This window comes from Ylistrum balloti, unplaced genomic scaffold (assembly GCF_031769215.1).
Source record: "Ylistrum balloti isolate Yb309-2 unplaced genomic scaffold, AGI_CSIRO_Ybal_v1 Utg369938, whole genome shotgun sequence".
Lineage (NCBI taxonomy): Eukaryota > Metazoa > Mollusca > Bivalvia > Pectinida > Pectinidae > Ylistrum > Ylistrum balloti.
The window spans coordinates 636,673-657,674 of NW_026782047.1; the positions used below are offsets into that span (position 1 = coordinate 636,673).

Sequence of the window (21,002 nt, forward strand, 5' to 3'; positions counted from 1 at the left end):
TGATAAACAAGAGTATTTATCATAAAGGTATTGCTTCTGAAATTTTATCCAAAATTTAACAAAAAACAGATGATATCATCACTAGTGATCTTAAGTAAAAAAATCCTGAACAGTTAACACACCCATCCTGAAAAGTACCCTGGATATCTTCACTGCACCTAAGAATGACTAAAAGTGTTGCTCACCTTATGAACTTCACTGAAACCGCCTTTGCCTAATAAACACAGCAGAAGATATCTGTCATGTAGTGTTGGGTGCTCTTTGAACCTGCAGATAGCAAAATCAAAACATGTAAAAACTGCACAGTACTATTGCATAAAAGTTGATGAAATTGAGCTGGTTTTAGGATTTATTATTGCACCAGGTAACATGTACTGTGATATTGTTAACTTCTGTGGAGGTTTCACTTTTACTCATTTTTTGGGGTGTTCTTAATCAAGGAATTCATATGTACACAAACTGCTACAATAAGTAGATGTAACGTGCTACATTTATTAATGAAAATATGTGTCCAAGAATAACTTCTTTTTTGGGTTTTTTTTTGCCCATAAACAACTAAAATATCGGACTAAGTTCACCTCCTCTGTGATTTTTTTAAAGGATATCATACTACACTCAGATCTATAAATATCCTTTATAGCAGTCCAGTCAACACAATGACCCACAGTAACTTAGTGAATAGAATACCCTGTGTAACACAGTACCCACAGTAACACAGTGAATAGAATACCATGTAACACAACGACCCACAGTAACTTAGTAAATAGAATATTCTGTGTAACACAACACCCAGTTTCCTTGTGAGTAGAATACCCTGTGTAACACAACGACCCACAGCAACCTTGTGAATAGAATACTCTGTGTAACACAACAACCCACAGTAACTTAGTGAATACAATACCTTGTGTAGAATACCCTTTGTAACACAACACCCAAAGTAACTTAGTGAATAGAATACCCGGTGTAACACAACAACCCACAGTAAATTAGTGAATAGAATACCCTGTGTAACACAACAACCCACAGTAACTTAGTGAATAGAATACCCAGTGTAGAATACTCTGTGTAACACAACACCCACACTAACTTAGTGAATGGAATACCCTGTGTAACAAAACACCCACAGTAACTTAGTGAATAGAATATCCTGTGTAACACAACACCCAGTTTCCTTGTGAATAGAATACCCTGTGTAACACAATGACCCACAGTAACTTAGTGAATAGAATATCCTGTGTAAAACAACGACCCACAGTAACTAAGTGAATAGAATACCCTGTGTAACACAACAACCCACAGTAACAGTGAATAGAATAACCTGTGTAACACAACAAACCTCAGTAACTTAGTGAATAGAGTACCCTCATTAACACAACACCCACAGTAACTTAGTGAATAGAATACCCTGTGTAACACAACAACCCACAGCAACTTTGTGAAAAGAATATCCTGTGTAACATAACGCCCCACAGTTACTTAGTGAATAGAATATTCTGTGTAATATAACGCCCCACAGTAACTTAGTGAATAGAATACCCAGTGTAACACAACACCCACAGTAACTTAGTGAATAGAACACCCTGTGTAACACAACGACCAACAGTAACACAGTGCATAGAATACCCCGTGTAACACAACGACCCACAGTAACTTAGTGAATAGAATATCCAGTGTAACACAACACCCACAGTAACACAGTGAATAGAATACCCTGTGCAACACAACACTCACAGTAACAGTGGATAGAATACCCTGTGTAACACAACACCCACAGTAACTTAGTGAATAGAATACCCGATGTTACACAACAACCAACAGTAACACAGTGAATAGAATACTGTGTGTAACACAACGACCCACAGAAACCTTGTGAATAGAATACCCTGTGCAACACAACAACTCCAAGTTACTTAGTGAATAGAATACCGTGTAACCTACGACCCACAGTAACTTAGTGAATAGAATACAGTGTAACACAACAACCCACAGTAACTTAGTGAATAGAATACCCTGTGTAACATAATGCCCCACAGTAACTTAGTGAATAGAATACCCTGTGTTACACAACAACCCACAGTAACTTAGTGAATAGAATACCCTGTGTTACACAACAACCCACAGTAACTTAGTGAATAGAATACCCTGTGTTACACAACAACCCACAGTAACTTAGTGAATAGAATACCCTGTGTTACACAACAACCCACAGTAACTTAGTGAATAGAATACCCTGTGTTACACAACAACCCACAGTAACTTAGTGAATAGAATACCCTGTGTTACACAACACCCACAGTAACTTAGTGAATAGAATACCCTGTGTTACACAACAACCCACAGTAACTTAGTGAATAGAATACCTCCTGTAACACAACACCCACAGTAACTATGTGAATAGAATACCCTGTGTAACACAACACCCACAGTAACTTAGTGAATAGAATACCCCCTGTAACACAACACCCACAGTAACTAAGTGAATAGTATACCCTGTGTTACACAACAACCCACAGTAACTTAGGTGAATAGAATACCCTGTGTTACACAACCAACAGTAACAGTGAATAGAATACCCTGTGTAACACAATGACCCACAGTAACTTAGTGAATAGAATACCCTGTGTAACACAACGACCCACAGTAACTAAGTGAATAGAATACCCTGTGTTACACAACAACCCACAGTAACTTAGTGAAGAGAATACCCTGTGTTACACAATAACCCACAGTAACACAGTGAATAGAATACCCTGTGTTACACAACAACCCACAGTAACTTAGTGAATAGAATATCCTGTTGTACTTATGTTTGCCATACTAATGTTCATATTCCATTCAACAGTATATCCTGTGGTACATGAAATGTCACATTTCAATTAATGAATTGAAAATTGAAATGTCTTACTCTATCAGTTTCTGTCATTCTCCAGTGAATAGTACTACACTGAAAATTGTACTAAACAGGTCATTAAATCCTGCTCTACAAACTTGGAACCATGCTCCAGTGAACATGAGCTCTCCATAAGTTGGCTGTCAAACTTTAGTGCACACAATACCACTAAGTATCAAGGTTTGTTAATTCAGTTAACATATTCTCTAAGTATCAAGGTTTGTTAATTCAGTTAACATATTCTAAGGTAACTATTAGTTGAATATCACATGCCAGTGAATGTTTTGTACCCTGAAGCGTGTATAAAATATCCTGCATTTCAAAGTTGATCACACTCTGATGAACACAATATCCAGTTTGTCACACTCCAGTGAACAATATATCCAGAATTACCCATTCATTTCCCCACCCTAGTGAGAATTAGAATCTTGCATTGGTCTGTTCCATGGAATGGGACATGTCATCAGGTGTGCAAGAATTTGGCTGTCAATATAGGTGGTTTTCCATGTGCTGCCCAGCCAAACTCTTACAAAACAGTTAATACATCCCTGTCCACTTTTCATTATTTTTCTCTCAAAATAAGACCCAAAAAATAGTCATGAATTATAATTCATCACTTCATCATTAATATCCCATGACTGACGACATTTTTAATCAGCAACATGTTCATACAGTAAAAAAGTGAAGCTACCCTATTACAAGTACAGTATTGTCTATCATACCCGAGGGGGTAACAGAGAAATCTCGAACGAGTAAATCAGGAGAAAATTTGTAAATGATAGAAGCAGGTAATATTCTGTGACGCCACATGTGTTCCGTAAGACCTATTTAATAGTTGGCTGCCTCATAGCAATGAAAATAATATGCAGTGATACCTAAAGCTGGTTCTGCTACTGCACACATCATCATATGCTATTTGTGAACTGGCTTTCAGAGAATCAAAGATATCATAATTTTTAGCTGTAAAATCGTAAACATGTTTGACAAGATATAAATCTTTAACAATCCTATTTACTGTAAAAAGTTACCAATAAGATTACTGTAATGCTATCATTAAGTCACAACAATGTTATTTGAAACACCAATGATCGTTATTTATTCTATGTTGATACCTGTTTATCGTAAACAAAGATCTCTACAAATTAATAAGCAAAATATCTCTCATGACATTTTCGAAATATCCATTACATATCTACGGTGTGCAGGATAAGTAAAACAATGACATTACTCCTCAGAGTAAGGATCTATTCCAACAATCCAACGGATCTCCTCTGTACTTCAAACATATCCTTCAGAACACTTTTTTGTGACAAATTCCTCCATATTAGAAAACACAATTATAGAACTAGAATGGTACAAAAGTAGTACCTAGAGTTGTCCTCATTATGTATTCGTTTCAGTTCTCGTATATGTAGGTTCCGCTCCCTTTCTAATTTTTCTAGTTCTAATTGGAGATCTGCATCCTCCTTTTTGAGGCTTGCTTGACGCAACTTTAAAATCTCATCCTGTTCATAGAACTCTGCCAGCGTCATTCTGAAACAACAAAATCAAATTAGAAGCAACATAAACTACTTCTGACAGTTAAATTTGTCAAATAAATTGCGGGTAGGGGATATATGTGTACCTATTCAAAGAAATTTAGTCAGGTAGACAACACTTCATAGCATTAAAACACTATCTAAATAGTTATGGATAAAGACAGATACAAGATTTTTACCAAATGTTAAATCAAAGAGTTTTTTTTCTGAACCAAAGATTTTGTAGGTAATTTTTATCAAATACAGAATTTCAATAGATCTGGATTTTTGTCAAAAAAATTAATCTGAATATGAATAAATAGTAATTTATGATATGTTTTTTTATCTATGAACAAGACAAAATAGACTCATTGTTATCTCCCTTGCATTGATACACGTAAACTCCAGGCACATTCTTTTATGTGGACATCACATTTTTGGACCCAAATTCTGAAGGCACTTCCAAAGCTGATAAAAGACAAGCAAGTCTTGGTCTGTACTTGCCAGAAAGTGAAATAAATTCACAAGGTCTGTTCTTAAGTCATCAACAAATAACTCTGGTCCAAACAGCCAAACAGTTAGGACAAGAGGAATGAACAGACCTAAAATGTTATCACACAACTTACGGTTTATCTCCACCTGGCTTGAGGAAAGCGTCATGTTTGGAGTTTTTCATCACAGTTGGGGTTGGTTTCTTCTTTGTTAGAAGTTTTCTTTGTTTTTCTATTTCTTCTCTATCTGATGATATTCGTTCTTGTTGTCTGGAAAATATCACATATCATATCACTTAGGACACTAGACTAAACTTTTCAGGAATTTCAGTTAATCTGATTTTACCATTAGTGGTTAAATGTCAAAAATTACTGAGATTTGAATTAGTTTAAAATTTTTAAGATATCTTTTCGACACATAACTTCAATTCAACGAGTGACCACATAAACCTTTCCTCCAATGTTCCCGAAGTAAATATCAACCTTTTTTAAAATTTACATTATATTTATCTATTCAAATTCATTATCTTATGGACTTTTCCTGTGCAGGATTTAATTCTTTGATTAATCCTGATGAAATTCTCGTTGTTAAGATTGCAAATCAGTGAAATGTTAAGAAAACCAGTCAGAAATTTTATTTACTGGTATACAGAGACGGATTCCAAATTTTGTCAGGCTAGTGGAATTTAGTATTCTTTCTGAAAATTGGAAATTGAGGGTTCAAACCAACCACCTAGACCCTCTCTAGATCCATCAAGGGTTTATATCATTCTTCTTTTGGTGACCATAATATTTTCCTTGATACATGCCTTATTAGCAGGATATCAAACACGCTCCATTTCATGGACGTTCAAATATTTAACATTTCATACTATCACATGGACCAAATGTTTTGTCTTGATGATCAACTCTTACTTCATCAGATCTGTAAAGGCCCATCCATCGACCCAGTTCTCCACAAACGTAGCACCCTGTCTCTGTGTGACAAACTGGCCCAGTCTCAGACGGTCCCCCATACATTTCTGTCTCGTTGTCTTTTTCTCCAGCTTACTCTGTCAATGAACACCATAGTTAGGAGAAATAACCATCATATATTAGAAAGTCTTTTACCATGTCCTACTGATAGTCATGCTAACAGCTATTCCAGTAAAACAATTTTCCCAATCCTGCAACACAGGTTTTGTTAAAGGGTACCATCCATCAACTTTAATTGAGAATGGAGATTTCATTCGACGAAGCAGAAGACCTGGAAGTTTGGTTTTATTCTCTTTGTACTTCTCCAGATAATTTTTGTTCTTACGATAGTTTCATCAAATTTTAGTTTGAATTAATATTCTTTGAACATGTCAGTATTTTCCTTGTTGTTTTAAAAGTAATAGGCAGGAAACCGAACCATGGATAGAAGTGGTTTATTTTCGGGTTCTGGGATTAAGACAATGTTTTACTGGTATATTTATTAAATACGAAAAAGGGAATTTGTCTTCTTCATGTGCCTAGCTTCAAATGGTTAGTTCTACACAGGAGTAAAATTAGCCTTTGCCATACACCAGGGATAATGAGTCAGACAATTGATCTATGCAGGGTTTTCCATAATTTTGTTAGTAGTAGGCTGTGTAGTGAAAGTAGGAGGCTGGCCTGCCGTGTACGTGTAGTCGTGTACGGAACATTATTACGGAACTGGATTGGTATAGGCGGCCAAATGATCAAAGCAGCTGGTCAAATTGGCCGGCAACCGGCTCTTATGGAAAACCCTGTCTATGTGTGATAATATTGCGGTAACAAACATACTGTGTAGTTTAATGACATTATTCATTATTGATGTATTGATGGATATTGAACTTGAATTATCCTTTGTTCACATCATTTAATCCAAAATAACAATGCTAAAACCATACATACAGAAGACTATGGCTAGTTGCATCTCTCCTTAAGATGTAGCAGGCCTTTCCAATTCTTCCTTCATATAAAAATTTCTCAAATACATCAGGAAAGATGGCAAGCCAAGCTGTATAAATCACAAGTTCTCCAGTATAAGAAGATACTAACCTTTTCTATTAATAATGACTTGTTAACATTGAGACATTTCTGTAAGTTTTCTTTATGCTTTTCTATAAGCTTCTGCTGTGCCGTTAATTGTCGCCGTAATTCATCATTTTGCTGTAAAATAGAAAAAAAGTTGAGATTTATCCAGACCAAGACAACGACTTACCAACTTTATAGATTTAAACCAAATGCCTGTAATCCAAAGTAAGATTGGACAGCATACTGCAAATCCTAACATAGAAAATGTCTATAGGGAAAACACACACACATGGACACAATTTTGTGTGATCAGTATATGATCTTTGGGGCAGAATGTGTTTTGTTGATAGTGTCATAACAGTGCAAACAGAGTCGTTGAATCACCTAATTTACTTTGATCAAACAAACAATAACCTGCGATCATTGCCTCCAAACTTTGGTTAAACAACTCCCAGAATTGCGCGATATTTTATTGCTTTGGTCAGAAGTTAAAACCATTCAAAATCAGATTTTAAAAAAATTTCTAAAATTGATACATAAGTTTGAACATGGCATGTAATATCTTCTAAACACACACAAAGGTATGGAATATACAATCAAACTGTTAGCCCTTTCTATTACTCGACAGCCCTTTCAAACATCTATTCAGCCATTCATTACAGAGCCCTAACAACATTCAGTACAACTGAAGGTTAAAGACACTGTGCAAGTGTGCTCAATGGTTTGGATGGTAACCTGGAAATACGGAAATGATTCCATGGCATTAGGAGAATGTTTGGTTGCTGTAGGAAAATGTGGACAGGGTTCCATGGCATTAGGAGAATGTTTGGTTGCTGTAGGAGAATGAGGACATGGTTCCATGGCATTAGGAGAATGCGGACATGGTTCAGTGGATGAAGGAAATGTGGAAAAGTTTCACTGGCTTTAGGCAAGCATGGACATGGGTAAATGGTTGAAGGAGAGTATGGACATGGTTCAGTGGCTGAAGGCAAATATAGTCTTAGCTTGATGGCAATAGCAGTATAATTCAGTGATAAAATAATGGCTTGGTATAACTATGAATTCATGAACATGCTAAAATTCTGAAGCTGTAAAAAAATACAAGCAAATTTAAATAATTAGGCATGTAACAGTAAGAATAAACCTTTCCATCACCTGACCAAATTCCATGGTATGACCTCAGTTGTTGTGATGTTTGTAACCTCAAAATACTGATATCCTTCGTTACATCAACATCCCAGTATGTGTGGACCATAATCAGGCAAATCAGCTAAGTTTTCTAAGGTATATCTACATCCCATTCAGGCATTTTGTTCTCAGATATCCAGTATCATATTGTGTACATATGACACACTTTTATATTATTTTATTTTTTGACTTCGAATTCTGGTGTTTGTTTTGTTACCAGAAAGTAAAAGGACAATGCTTGAAACAGTGGTGATAATTACCCGTAGCAGGTCGTCTATTTTGCTATCCTTCTGTTCTATGTGTGTTGATGACTTGTTTTCAAGGACAACTATCTGTTGTAGGTTCAAGTCCGTCTGTAAGGAAACAAAATAAGCATACACTGGGTTTAAAACTGATGTAATGTATTTCTGTAAATTTGCAGAGCTTTTTTTGTTAATTCGTTAATTCCTAAAGTTAGAAGCAGCGTATGCCTTCATAAATTGGGAAATTGTCAGATTTTCAAAAAAATTTGTTAAACATCATGATTTTTATATAACTCTTAAAAACCACCTTTTTTTGCCAGTGAAACACAGCAAAACATAACTGATTCGAAAAACGTTATCTTCCATAATTTGAGAAAGTATGATGGGGTAGCAGGTTATACCATCTCCAATAGGGGGTGATTTTCCAGAATATAATATTTTAAAACATTTTAGTCAGGAAATATGTTGGAAGTAGAATTTTCTACTAAGTATTTTGAACGATACCAATTTTTCAATTGGTATGTATATAAACCTGATAAGCCTGAATTAGTTTAATTTGCTCTGAGGAGTGAAAATCTTTTTGAAATAGTTGTTTGCATAATAGATTTTCTGTGTAAGAACAAAGCGTTGAAACTTGAACAGTAAATTTTGTAGTCAACTAATGAGAATTATTTTGAAGTGATATTGATTTTTTTCCAAGTTGATTTATCTAGTACATTGAGTTTAAGATAATTCCCTCATCAGGACTGACAATGAAAAGGTCAATATTCTGCATGGTACTCCAAAGTGCAATTTCAGCCATAAGAAAATTATGAAAGAAGAGAAGATTGACATCAGTAATTAATTTTAGTTCATTTCACAAATACTCACATGTCAACAAATTGTTAACATTAGTACCAATAGATTTATTGAGCTAGGTTTATCAATGAAATCAACTGTCTAGGAAACAGTTTTTTTTTGCTTTTTTTAATAACACAAAAACTGAGCCTCACAAAAATTGCTTATCCAATAGTACAGTAGTCTGTTATAGAATATGTACATGACTAGGAGGTAACACAACTGGTCCAATAAACAAAAACAAACCACATAGATCATGCACTAGAATGCGAAATAATATCAAAAAGAGATGAGACAGCAGCAGGACATGGCATATGGCAGGGATGATAATTCATATCATACATAGATGATTTGACCATGCTACAGGTCTATGCCTACATCACAACTGATATTTTCAGAAATATCTCTCTTCATAAGGGTGATTTGCTTTTTTTAAACAGATTTTATTAAATTAATCAAATTCGTAAACATTCATACCATTTATGTTTAAGTTACACATGTATGTAGACCTTACCTGCCTGTATAGTAATTTACTATATGTAGGTTACTATATATAGTGATACGTAAATACAGTCAAATAATACAGTGTTCCCCCGTAGTTTTGTGTCCTTAGTATACTGTGTACCCCCAGGTAAAGACAATGTGTGGGACTGATATAGCAGCCTGCTGAAAAGTGCAGCAACAAGGACGGGCAACACTTATTTAAGATCTTTACATATGTAACTGAAAACTCCATACTGCATACTGTTTTTGCAAAATAGTCTGAACCTTGTTGGTGGTTGGTTCAACCTGTCACAAATATACCGTTGTTTGACTTGAATTTTCTGCTGGCAGCTACAACACAAAGTTGGCGTCATAACACAATGATGCCTCCCATATTTTTTCTACTTTTAACAATGCAACTCATCTAACAAGGACTGCATTTTTGGCACGTTTGGATTTGGTGTTTTTATTTGTCTGGTCTGGTGAAGATGATAGAGACCATGGTTTCCAAGCATGCAACAGTGCTGTCGTTTGGTTTAACATTAGGCTTAACATTGAAATACAAATATTACAGTTTTCTTCTTTTTTGGAACTGGCATCGACTCGTTTGCTGGGGTCATCGGGGGATGCCATTTCATGTCATCGACTGACAATTCATATCATCCTCATCAACTCGAAATGATAACAACTAAATAATTCAGTGTTTAATCCTTGCTTCTGATTGGTCAAAGAGTTCTCCTTAATTTAGCCTCTAGCTGTATTTTTTTTCAACACATAAGACAAAATTCATCATCATACACTACAATACATAATACAGCCAGGCCTAATCTAAAAGTGCAGTTTGGATTTCCAACTTTTTATAGATGTAAGTCACATCTTTTTCTTTGTGTGCAGCGTAAGTATCATTCTGAGCTTTCTACTTAGTTTATATGAACTTTGTACGTTTTTACATAACCACTTCTAATATTACCTGTATAAAGCAATATTCTGATGTAACCTTCGTGCATATCACCTGTATACATGATGATATTACCTACCTGTATTGTCTTGTTACAATGGTAGAGAGGTACAGGAGGGTAGCCAACACTGTCAGAATTGCTGTGATTACTGGGGGAGGGGGCAGTATAACTGTAGCTCATCCCCTGGGGCGAGGGCGACTTGGTCCCGGCCGATTGACTGTTGGCACTACGACTAGGTGACTGGTTCTGCTGTGAAACATAAACTAGACTATATGTAATAAATATTTGAAGAGGCACCTTTTACTATATTTCAAATGATCAATAAATGAAGGTTTTAATTTGGAAGTTGGCCATTTCTTTCTCCTAAATCAGTTAAAATACAAAGTAAAGGATTCAATGTTCTCTGCCTAAACCAAGTAGAATATAATGTACAGGATTCAATGTCCTCTGCCTAAACCATGTAGAATATAATGTACAGGATTCAATGCTCTCTACCTAATCTTTAACAAAATTTAATTGTCATATCCTTCAGTGTCATGTCACAGACCTAACATTATATTTGACATGAATCCTTAACTTGTGACAATGGATTCTGTCATATCTGATGTATTATGTATGAATCTATTTGATACTTGAACTTTACTTACTTACAGACTTTAATCATCACTTTAGAATTCTCTACATATGACTGCGATTCTTAAAAACAATGACACATTTTCCGTACCTTAAACTTATATCAGATATTTAATGACAACTTCCAAGGCTAGTTTATTCATCAAACTCACTAAACTTAAAAGTGGTTATTTTAATGTTCTGACATTGAATGCAGAGAGAATAAATCCAGTACCGTGGATTTGGACAAGTATTTTGCAACTATGAGCTATATTTAATCAAAACAATAGGTTTTTATCTGATTTCCCTTCTGGCATGCAACAACCAGGTCTTCAAAAGCTATTGGGTCAGGATAGTTCAGTCAGGGAGTCTTTGCCTAATCTCTGATGAAGATGGGAACTGTGTGGTTCATGCTCCCTATCCTTGGTGGTTCATGTTTCTCAGGAAGCTGAGAAATCAACCAGTCTATGCTGTTGTAAGTGTCCTTGGGCAAGACAATTTACCCTACTGCTCTGGCAAGTGGCATGCCTCCCATATGTTGTTCAGTGATGTAGCTACCGTCTACTACAAGCAGATCTCAATTGGTTGTTCACGTTATGACAAACCCATCAAACAGACTGTCAAAATCTACCCGACTTCCTCCTAAAGAAGACCGCTAACATGTTGTCAGACAGCACTGACCATACATTTAAATAAACTTTCCAGTAATTGTACCTTGAAATATTCATTGATTTTCTTTCCATTGGCTTCTGGTCGGTTGGACTTTGGAGTATCTGAAAAGACAGAAGAAGTTAAACAAATAAGCACCAAATAAGAATATGGTCAAACTATTCTGACCTGCCCTTTGTGTTTGTGTAATATAATATTGAACACTAGTTAGGTCCAGTATAGACTATATAAAAAATTATCATGCTGATCAAAATAATTTTCCCTCAGACACCATAAACAGCATTTTATCACATTAATTTTGATGTCTGACAGTATAGTACATACACAGGGTCAAACTTGTCTCCTAGAGCCATATATAATGGCTGATGTCTTGTCCAAACTGTCTGTCAAAGACCCACATAATAATTCCAGAAAACATCTTGCCTCTCCAGTTCTTGTTAATTGGTTTGATGCATGCATTGGTACAGTTAGTCCATATCTACAATATGTACAACCTTAAAGCTTTGATCAATTAACCTCATTTCCATCACTGACTTTAATAACTTTTACAAAAACATTCTTTATCCCAGTCATTTTGTTCCTACTTTATAAGAAAGATTTAGATTTTGCTTCGGAATATTTTTCACTCTTTCCTCCAACTTTTCAAGATGGGTAATCATTTGTTATCAATTATCAGATTCTAATGCTTAAAGTGCCATGTGTAGTGAATCTTTCACAACACCTGATCTTTACAGAAATACAGAAATGTGAAAGAGGTACATAATATACAGAACTAAACCTAGAAGATGTATATAAAGCAAAGAGACATAAAATAAATCTCTGATCTTCGTGGTTACATGGTGTACACTGGTTAGTGTTTAAAGTACACTTTTCGTGGGTGTGGGAGGTACAGACTTCTGAACACTGTACATTCTGTGTGTAGGTGTGGTCAGTACAGAATTCTGAACACTGTACATCCTGTGTACACTGTCTGTAGGTGTGGTTGGTACAGAATTCTGAACACTGTACATTCTGTGTACACTGTCTGTAGGTGTGGTCGGTACAGAATTCTGAACACTGTACATTCTGTGTACACTGTCTGTAGGTGTGGTCGGTACAGAATTCTGAACACTGTACATCCTGTGTACACTGTCTGTAGGTGTGGTCGGTACAGAATTCTGAACACTGTACATTCTGTGTACACTGTCTGTAGGTGTGGTCAGTACAGAATTCTGAACACTGTACATTCTATGTACACTGTAGGTGTGGTCAGTACAGAATTCTGAACACTGTACATTCTGTGTACACTGTCTGTAGGTGTGGTCGGTACATAATTCTGAACACTGTACATTCTGTGTACACTGTAGGTGTGGTCGGTACAGAATTCTGAACACTACATAGTCAGTTTTGTCTATATTGTAGGTGTGGTCAGTACAGAATTCTGAACACTACATAGTCAGTTTTGTCTACATTGTCTGTAGGTGTGGTTGGTACAGAATTCTGAACACTGTACATTCTGTGTACATTGTCTGTAGGTGTGGTCGGTACAGAATTCTGAACACTGTACATTCTGTGTACATTGTCTGTAGGTGTGGTTGGTACAGAATTCTGAACACTGTACATTCTGTGTACACTGTCTGTAGGTGTGGTCAGTACAGAATTCTGAACACTGTACATTCTGTGTACACTGTAGGTGTGGTCGGTACAGAATTCTGAACACTGTACATTCTGTGTACACTGTCTGTAGGTGTGGTCGGTACAGAATTCTGATCACTGTACATTCTGTGTACACTGTCTGTAGGTGTGGTCAGTACAGAATTCTGAACACTGTACATTCTGTGTACATTGTCTGTAGGTGTGGTCGGTACAGAATTCTGAACACTACATTCTGTGTACACTGTCTGTAGGTGTGGTCGGTACAGAATTCTGAACACTGTACATTCTATGTACACTGTAGGTGTGGTCGGTACAGAATTCTGAACACTGTACATTCTGTGTACACTGTCTGTAGGTGTGGTCGGTACAGAATTCTGATCACTGTACATTCTGTGTACACTGTCTGTAGGTGTGGTCTGTACAGAATTCTGAACACTGTACATTCTGTGTACACTGTCTGTAGGTGTGGTCGGTACAGAATTCTGAACACTGTACATTCTATGTACACTGTAGGTGTGGTCGGTACAGAATTCTGAACACTGTACATTCTGTGTACACTGTAGGTGTGGTCGGTACAGAATTCTGAACACTACATAGTCAGTTTTGTCTATATTGTAGGTGTGGTCAGTACAGAATTCTGAACACTACATAGTCAGTTTTGTCTACATTGTCTGTAGGTGTGGTCGGTACAGAATTCTGAACACTACATAGTCAGTTTTGTCTACATTGTCTGTAGGTGTGGTCAGTACAGAATTCTGAACACTGTACAAAGCGAGTACTATTTAAAATTTAACATGTATAAGCGTGTGTGCCAGTAAGCTAATTCCCAGCATATACAATAGGACTAATACGTATACCTCCGAGACCCATATATTATCACTGCACCAAACAAAACAAAACCTTCAATTAAAGTTGAAAACAGAAGTGCATTACAGCAGCTAACCATAGAGCCGTTAAATGCATCACATTACAAACTCAGGGCACTTTAAGTAAATAATCAGCATGGTGTTATTTCACAGGCCAAATCTGCTGCTATTCTCTACCTTCAATTCACCTCCTTCCATCAAAGCTTTTCAGTTCACCCATTGCAGTTGCCCGATATGTTTACACATACAAGCATGAGGGTTAGGAAATTAAATTCCTTGAAAGCACACTGTTCTACCAAAAATACTTCAGAATATGTAAGATTCTGCTTGCTATGGCTACCAACTAGAATTTTCTACTACCTATTAACTATAAACTAGTTTTATTATATGTCTGACAAAAATTATCTTAAATATGAAGTGTTATATATTATTCAAAAGCTCAATCATTTTACAAGGATGATTTTTTTTGGTTTTTGTTTGAAATTAAAAAAAAAAGGAAGAGAAAAATTATAAAAAACATACTAATTTTTAAAAACTTCAATTATTTCAACTAATTTCATTTATTTTTTTCTATCAACTCTCTCGGGGACCAATTGGACAGGGTTTAAAGTATATATAGAGTAAATAAAAGCCCTAACAAGAAACCAAGCTTATTATCTAGGCTATTACATATGAGGCTGAGCCAATCTTGACACCAAACAAATTTATCACTGTAGCCTGCAGCAGATTGCTACTGTGGATAAACACCTTGGTACACTGCCACTCGCATACAACATTACAACATTATATGATACGATCTTCAATATTGATTGAACCACCACACTCAAATGTCATTGCATAGAAACATGGAGCATTTCATTTTGAAAACATTTTGCCACTAGGAAGGTCGAACATAAATATGTCAATATATCACAAGACAATGACCTTTCTACTTGCAGAATCAAAATATTTTTAAAAATAAGTTTCCTTCCCCTTAAAGCTACAATATGAGCCTATCTTATTAGTGAATAATGGAGTAGGATTGTTCTCTTGTTCCTGTTTTACTGGCCTTGTAATGTTTAAAGACAGCCCAGGTATATTACCGTATTTATTATCCGATCCTATACCTCATGATAAGCCCATCTACATGATGCCAATAACAGCAATCATTGTTCTTCAGTAAGTCCACCTTTCCTCTTAAGAGTCCTGTTGTGTTGGTGACCTCATCCTGGAAATTCCAGGGGTTACGATCACTAATAATCTCTGCAGAGATTGTAACCCCTAGAATTTTCGGAATGAGATAACCAACACAACTTCTTTAAAGACTTCAAAGGCAAGGTGGATTTATTAGAAGACAACCATTGCATTTGTTTGCATTTCCAGCGGTAACAATCAGTAAGAGATTATAACCTCTGGTATTTTGAGGGGGTGGTGAACTTACCTTATTTAAGAATAATTGTGGTAATATCACAGGTGTATATACAACAACAATCAGGTTTAGTTAGTGTGAAAATAGATTACCTTTCTAAACCATTGACTACCAGAAGGTTTCATATGACAAGTAATCACTTGTTTAATTTTTCCAGATGCTTCACAATGATAATCACTCTGAATAACCTGACCAAGGTAACTATTTACAAGTAGCTCCTGATCAGCTTTATCTTCAGGTCATCTTAACATAGGACTTTTAATATGATTTTGAGTTAATGGAGGACAAGGCTTAAGACCTAAGGTATCACACAGGTCTAACAAACACACTTAAAGTGACATTAAGTTCTATCATGCATATTGCTAGTATCATTTATTTTAAAGTTTTTTTTCTGCAAATATGTAAGCAACAACAAGAATTTTTTTAAACATTTTTTTTGAATGAAATCAAAGTAATAAATGAAGTCTACAAAACTTCACAAAAAAAGATTTAAAAAATAAAAAAAAATTCATCTTTAATGAACTTGTCAAACAGATATCTAGTTTTGTTCTCTCCATTAAATATTGATAATTAAGTATTCTAAGAATACCAGTTTCCTACTTAAATATTACTGGGCAAACAAGGATGAATGAATATACACACTCAGGAATAACATACACCATATTATATATCACAAACCAGGGCTCTAGATCTGCAAGATTTGGGGCCGATATTCGGCTCCATTCCCAATGCAAAATAGTATCTTTTTTTCCCAATTTAGACCCCAAGTTTTCCCAATTCTAAGGAAAACGCTGCTATTTTCCCAATTCTAAGGGCCCCGGGACCCGGGCCCCAGTCCCAAAATGGGATGTGAGAGCCCTGCAAACACACAGTAAACTTTAAACGAATAAAAAAAAAACAAAAAAAAAACAACTGCCCTAAATACTCTGAAAAATGAAACTTTGGATGCAAAGAAAAATAATGAATTGAAAAAGAAAAAATTCTGCCAAATGATTTCATTGACCAAGTAAATAAGGACGCTAAGTTAAAATGTGTAACTGATTTGTAGATCAATGAAGTGACCAATTTTCAGCTTTTATGTGGAGTATATATTCTCGATGGAAAATAATGAGGTATTGTCATCAGAGCAGGTCCTTTATTTAGTAGAATACGGTACAGTATGTTTGTACTCCATCTTGTTCACCATTCCATAAGGTATTATCAATCATCCATAAAATCAGACCTGTTAAATTGCTACCAGTGAACTATGATCCATCACTAAACATGGATTGAATAATTAGGAACTATACCCCTGGGTCAAACATGGTGCCTGACAACTGTCTTGGTGCTACAGGTAATCCTAGCACACCGGATTATCTAGACACCTCATAATCTTACCATACACATGTACTGTAACAAAGCCAAAAAACATGCCGGTTTCACATAGTTTAAAAAAATGGGTAAAAAATTATCTTATATATGATTTCATTCATCACATCTCTGTTATCAAACTCAATATTCTGTGATGAAGGCTCATGTCTGTGTCTTTTGAATGTTATTCACTTATTCAGATAAACTATGTCAAGTACCTTGGTAATCAATTGAAGACTTTTTACAGTTAAATTAATTACAGCAATATTTTTTCACACGTATCTGGCAGGACAATGGCCTAATGTGCAAAGTGTATTGCTCTATAGATTACAAATATGATATGGAAAGTGACTTTGAAAATTGTTTTATTTACACAAGGTTCAGTTCAGATTTAGCAGTTGAGATAACAGACTTAGAAACCAGCTACGTTCTTTGTGTTTCAAGCCTCGGCAGTATAACATATCTAAGAGTGTTCTATATCAGTAAAGCATCAATCTGTAACCTTACCCTTTAAATATCATAGCAATGCACTGCCACTCCAAGACCTGTTGTCATGACGATTCTTGAACTGCAGGTGATTACTTTAAACAGTAACACTGATTACGACAGTGTATGCAGTCTACGTCCAGCAGTCAGTGTGTGTAATATGTGTTACATGAAGGCACGTATATCAGTTTTAAACATATCTGAAATTTGTGGACATCCAAAGACCTTTGAGGCATGTATATGACTCCACAAGGCCTACATCTGTACATTCTTCGATATAGCAGGTGGTAGACACTGCTCATGGACTTTTAGTCCCTCAGATTTGCCGTAACCTAAATGCCACATTTTAAATCATACACATGTACTCAACATTCTTGTAAAATTATCAGACATGTGAAAATTATGAAATTTATTTGAATTATGGTGCTCGTGCATCTCCTCATCCAGACCTCTTTATCAGTTACCACCTCGGCTTCAATACTTAGGACTCAGCATCACTGACAGCTGTATGATGCTGTTTGCCTCTACTGTATTAAAATTTGTATTAAAAGGTACTGTTCACTTTTGTGCCTTTTATACTATCGTTCACTTCTATTGATTTATCATTGAGAAAACTAGCCATGGGAAAAAAATTCATATTTCTTTGACAAACATGTAGTTTTTCTTTATATATGGAGATCTATCTGGGATCACCACACTAGGGATTTTAAATACTCAAAGGTATTAATTTTGTATTCCAAACCCAGTTGAAATAATCAGCTGGAACCTAATGTGAACATGTACTGTATTGAAAACCATTATCATACAAGATGGCATCTAGTTATGTAATGATCATTTTAAACCTATGATTTAAGATTTTTGGGAAAAAATTAACAGCAAACTTGGGATTCAGTGTCATTTTACTTTCTTTAGTAAGAACTGATGAAAAAAAAAAAAAAGGAAATTAGATATGTTAATTGATCATGAATCTCAAAATTTGATTACCTGAAATTATTTTTACAATTAATACACTGTTGTCTTGATATTGAAACCATGCTTTTCTCCGACCAACTGGACGTGATCTACTGACAGGTAATTACTGGGACTTATACATTGTAAACATAAAGGGAAGGGGGTGGGGGATTGTTTGCAAACTCTACTCTAGGCCCTAAATCTTTGTGCCCACCCTATAAACCTATTTTATCCAGTTTTCCAGGAAGTATTGTAATAGGCTGAGTCATGGTCTGCTTCAAAGTCCCATGTAACCTTTACAAATACATTTCTACCATAATTTTTCAATCATATTTTTCCCCCCTTAGAAATGTTTCTCCTAAAGGACAGGCCAGATCTAAATTTGCCTGTTTATTGTTCAAAATATCAACTAAGTTCAATTTTTTAGGATAACTAATACATTGTCTTTTAAATGCAAACAAATTTGAACAATTTTCAATTTTTAGGACATTTACCAAAGGAAACTCATACAAAGTCGATTTTTAGGGACATTTACCATACCAAACTCATACAAAGTCGATTTTTAGGGACATTTACCATACCAAACTCATACAAAGTCGATTTTTAGGGACATTTACCATACTAAACTCATATAAAGTCAATTGCAAGCTGTAATGTTTGTACAGGGCCTGATTAAGTGTAATTTATGTGTAATTGACAACTTATCCCTAGCATTTCCTGTATAAGGTGTACACAGAAACAGTATAGACAGCATGTGTGTACACGATTAGGATACATATCTGTAAGGTGCTAGCAATGTAATTGTAGCATAGCTCCTACATACCGCAATGACATTTCACATGCAGAAAGTAGACGTTCATATAATATATAAGATGAGTGTTATGCTACAAGGCCCTAAAACAACAAGCTTTCATAGAATAAGATAGGCACTCTACCTTTCATATTAAATTGAAATGAACACTGTGGCAGAAAATAGATTTTAGTGATTAATTTTTTTTTTCCTTTTCCTGCTGAGACTGTTGATAACATGTATCAAGAGGGACACCACAAGTAGAATACAAAGCAGAGAAAAGAACAAACAAGAAAGACAGAAATTAATACCCCATGTTGCCATGGTAACATGAGATCTAATCCATACCTACCCTAATAGCTTAAAATTCTAATCTACACCGAACTCTGCAAACATATGTATCACCATATTATTTTTCAAACTACAAAGAAAGGAAAAATTAGAATTAGGCTAGTTTAATTATGTTTTAAAAGAGGTTTATGCATTTATAAAATATTTGCTTTGATTTTGATTTTTGATTTTGAACTACTGTTTTTTTCCTGTCAAATTTTGAAGATTTCATCTGACTTTGAAGGAAAATATTAAATGCCAAAAGGCAAGTCAGCTAGATTGAAAATATGTACACTACCAGACAAATGGAATATTGATTCCAGAATCTCGAAATATTTATTTGATCCTCGACTGAATAACAGACTACATGTATTATCATGTAGGATGACAGATCATCCTACACTGATCTGCTTTAATATTTAATGACCAGCTATAAACTTAAAATACTTCAGGTCACAATAAATTAACAGCAAATTTGAAATAATTTTTATTTTCCTTTTGTGAAGTTATTCCTTGTTATTCAGGAAAAGGTAATTAAGAGCCAATATTTGTAACTCTAATAATCTGATTTTGTTTTTCTCATTTTTTCTCTATGGAAAACATGAAATTTCAAACAAAATCAGTATGTCTGCCTTCAAATAGATAAAATAAGGGAATAGTAAAGATTTTTTTTATACAATTATCTGAATTTTTTTTTTTTTTTTTCACAAAAGATGTTGATTTTAAAAGTCCTTCACTGAAAGGGACTGAAATGCCTAAGAATGGACACAAGTATACACAGAAATATGAATGGTTATGTTGGAAGGGGTGTTGTGGAGGAGTGGTGGCATTGCAAATTGTTTTCAGGTCAAATATAATAAAACCCAATTATGGGTATGGGTTATCTTACTATCCAGTAAGCTTCAAAACAGTGTCACTGTCAGGTTAAATAGTAACAAATATACTGAATACATATCACTGTAACACCACCAGTGCCTGTAGCTAATCCTTGGAAATATAGCCACACATCTATTATCCAACGAATACATCACACAGTATCTCTATACTTATGTACTGTTTCAAAGATGAACGCAGTAACAAATATCCCCAGTTATAGTCCGTTTCAAAAAATATTGACACCAAAGCTAAAGGTGAAGGACAAATATCTGTTTTCCAACACTTTTGATACTATTATCACTGCATTGATAATGTTTCTGCAGGCAGTGGCTGGTCCCGTCAGTTAATACATTGTATTTGCAGGCCCAGGATTATACAACTGGGCAGGCACTACTTGCTG

The 21,002-nt window shown here is 35.3% G+C and overlaps 1 protein-coding gene across 1 annotated transcript in view; it reads right to left on the reverse strand.

Annotated features, from left to right (window-relative positions):
- The window catches only part of LOC132547193 (serine/threonine-protein kinase tousled-like 2), a 45,601-nt gene that overhangs the window by 9,155 nt on the left and 15,444 nt on the right, over nt 1-21,002 (reverse strand). The window contains exons 5-12 of the mRNA XM_060210955.1: nt 11,956-12,014; nt 10,708-10,878; nt 8,369-8,461; nt 6,945-7,055; nt 5,814-5,950; nt 5,034-5,168; nt 4,259-4,423; nt 186-267 (exon numbers count right to left, since the gene is read on the reverse strand). Of these exons, the coding sequence (XP_060066938.1) occupies nt 186-267; nt 4,259-4,423; nt 5,034-5,168; nt 5,814-5,950; nt 6,945-7,055; nt 8,369-8,461; nt 10,708-10,878; nt 11,956-12,014 (953 nt within the window). The remainder of the gene's footprint in view (nt 1-185; nt 268-4,258; nt 4,424-5,033; nt 5,169-5,813; nt 5,951-6,944; nt 7,056-8,368; nt 8,462-10,707; nt 10,879-11,955; nt 12,015-21,002) is intronic.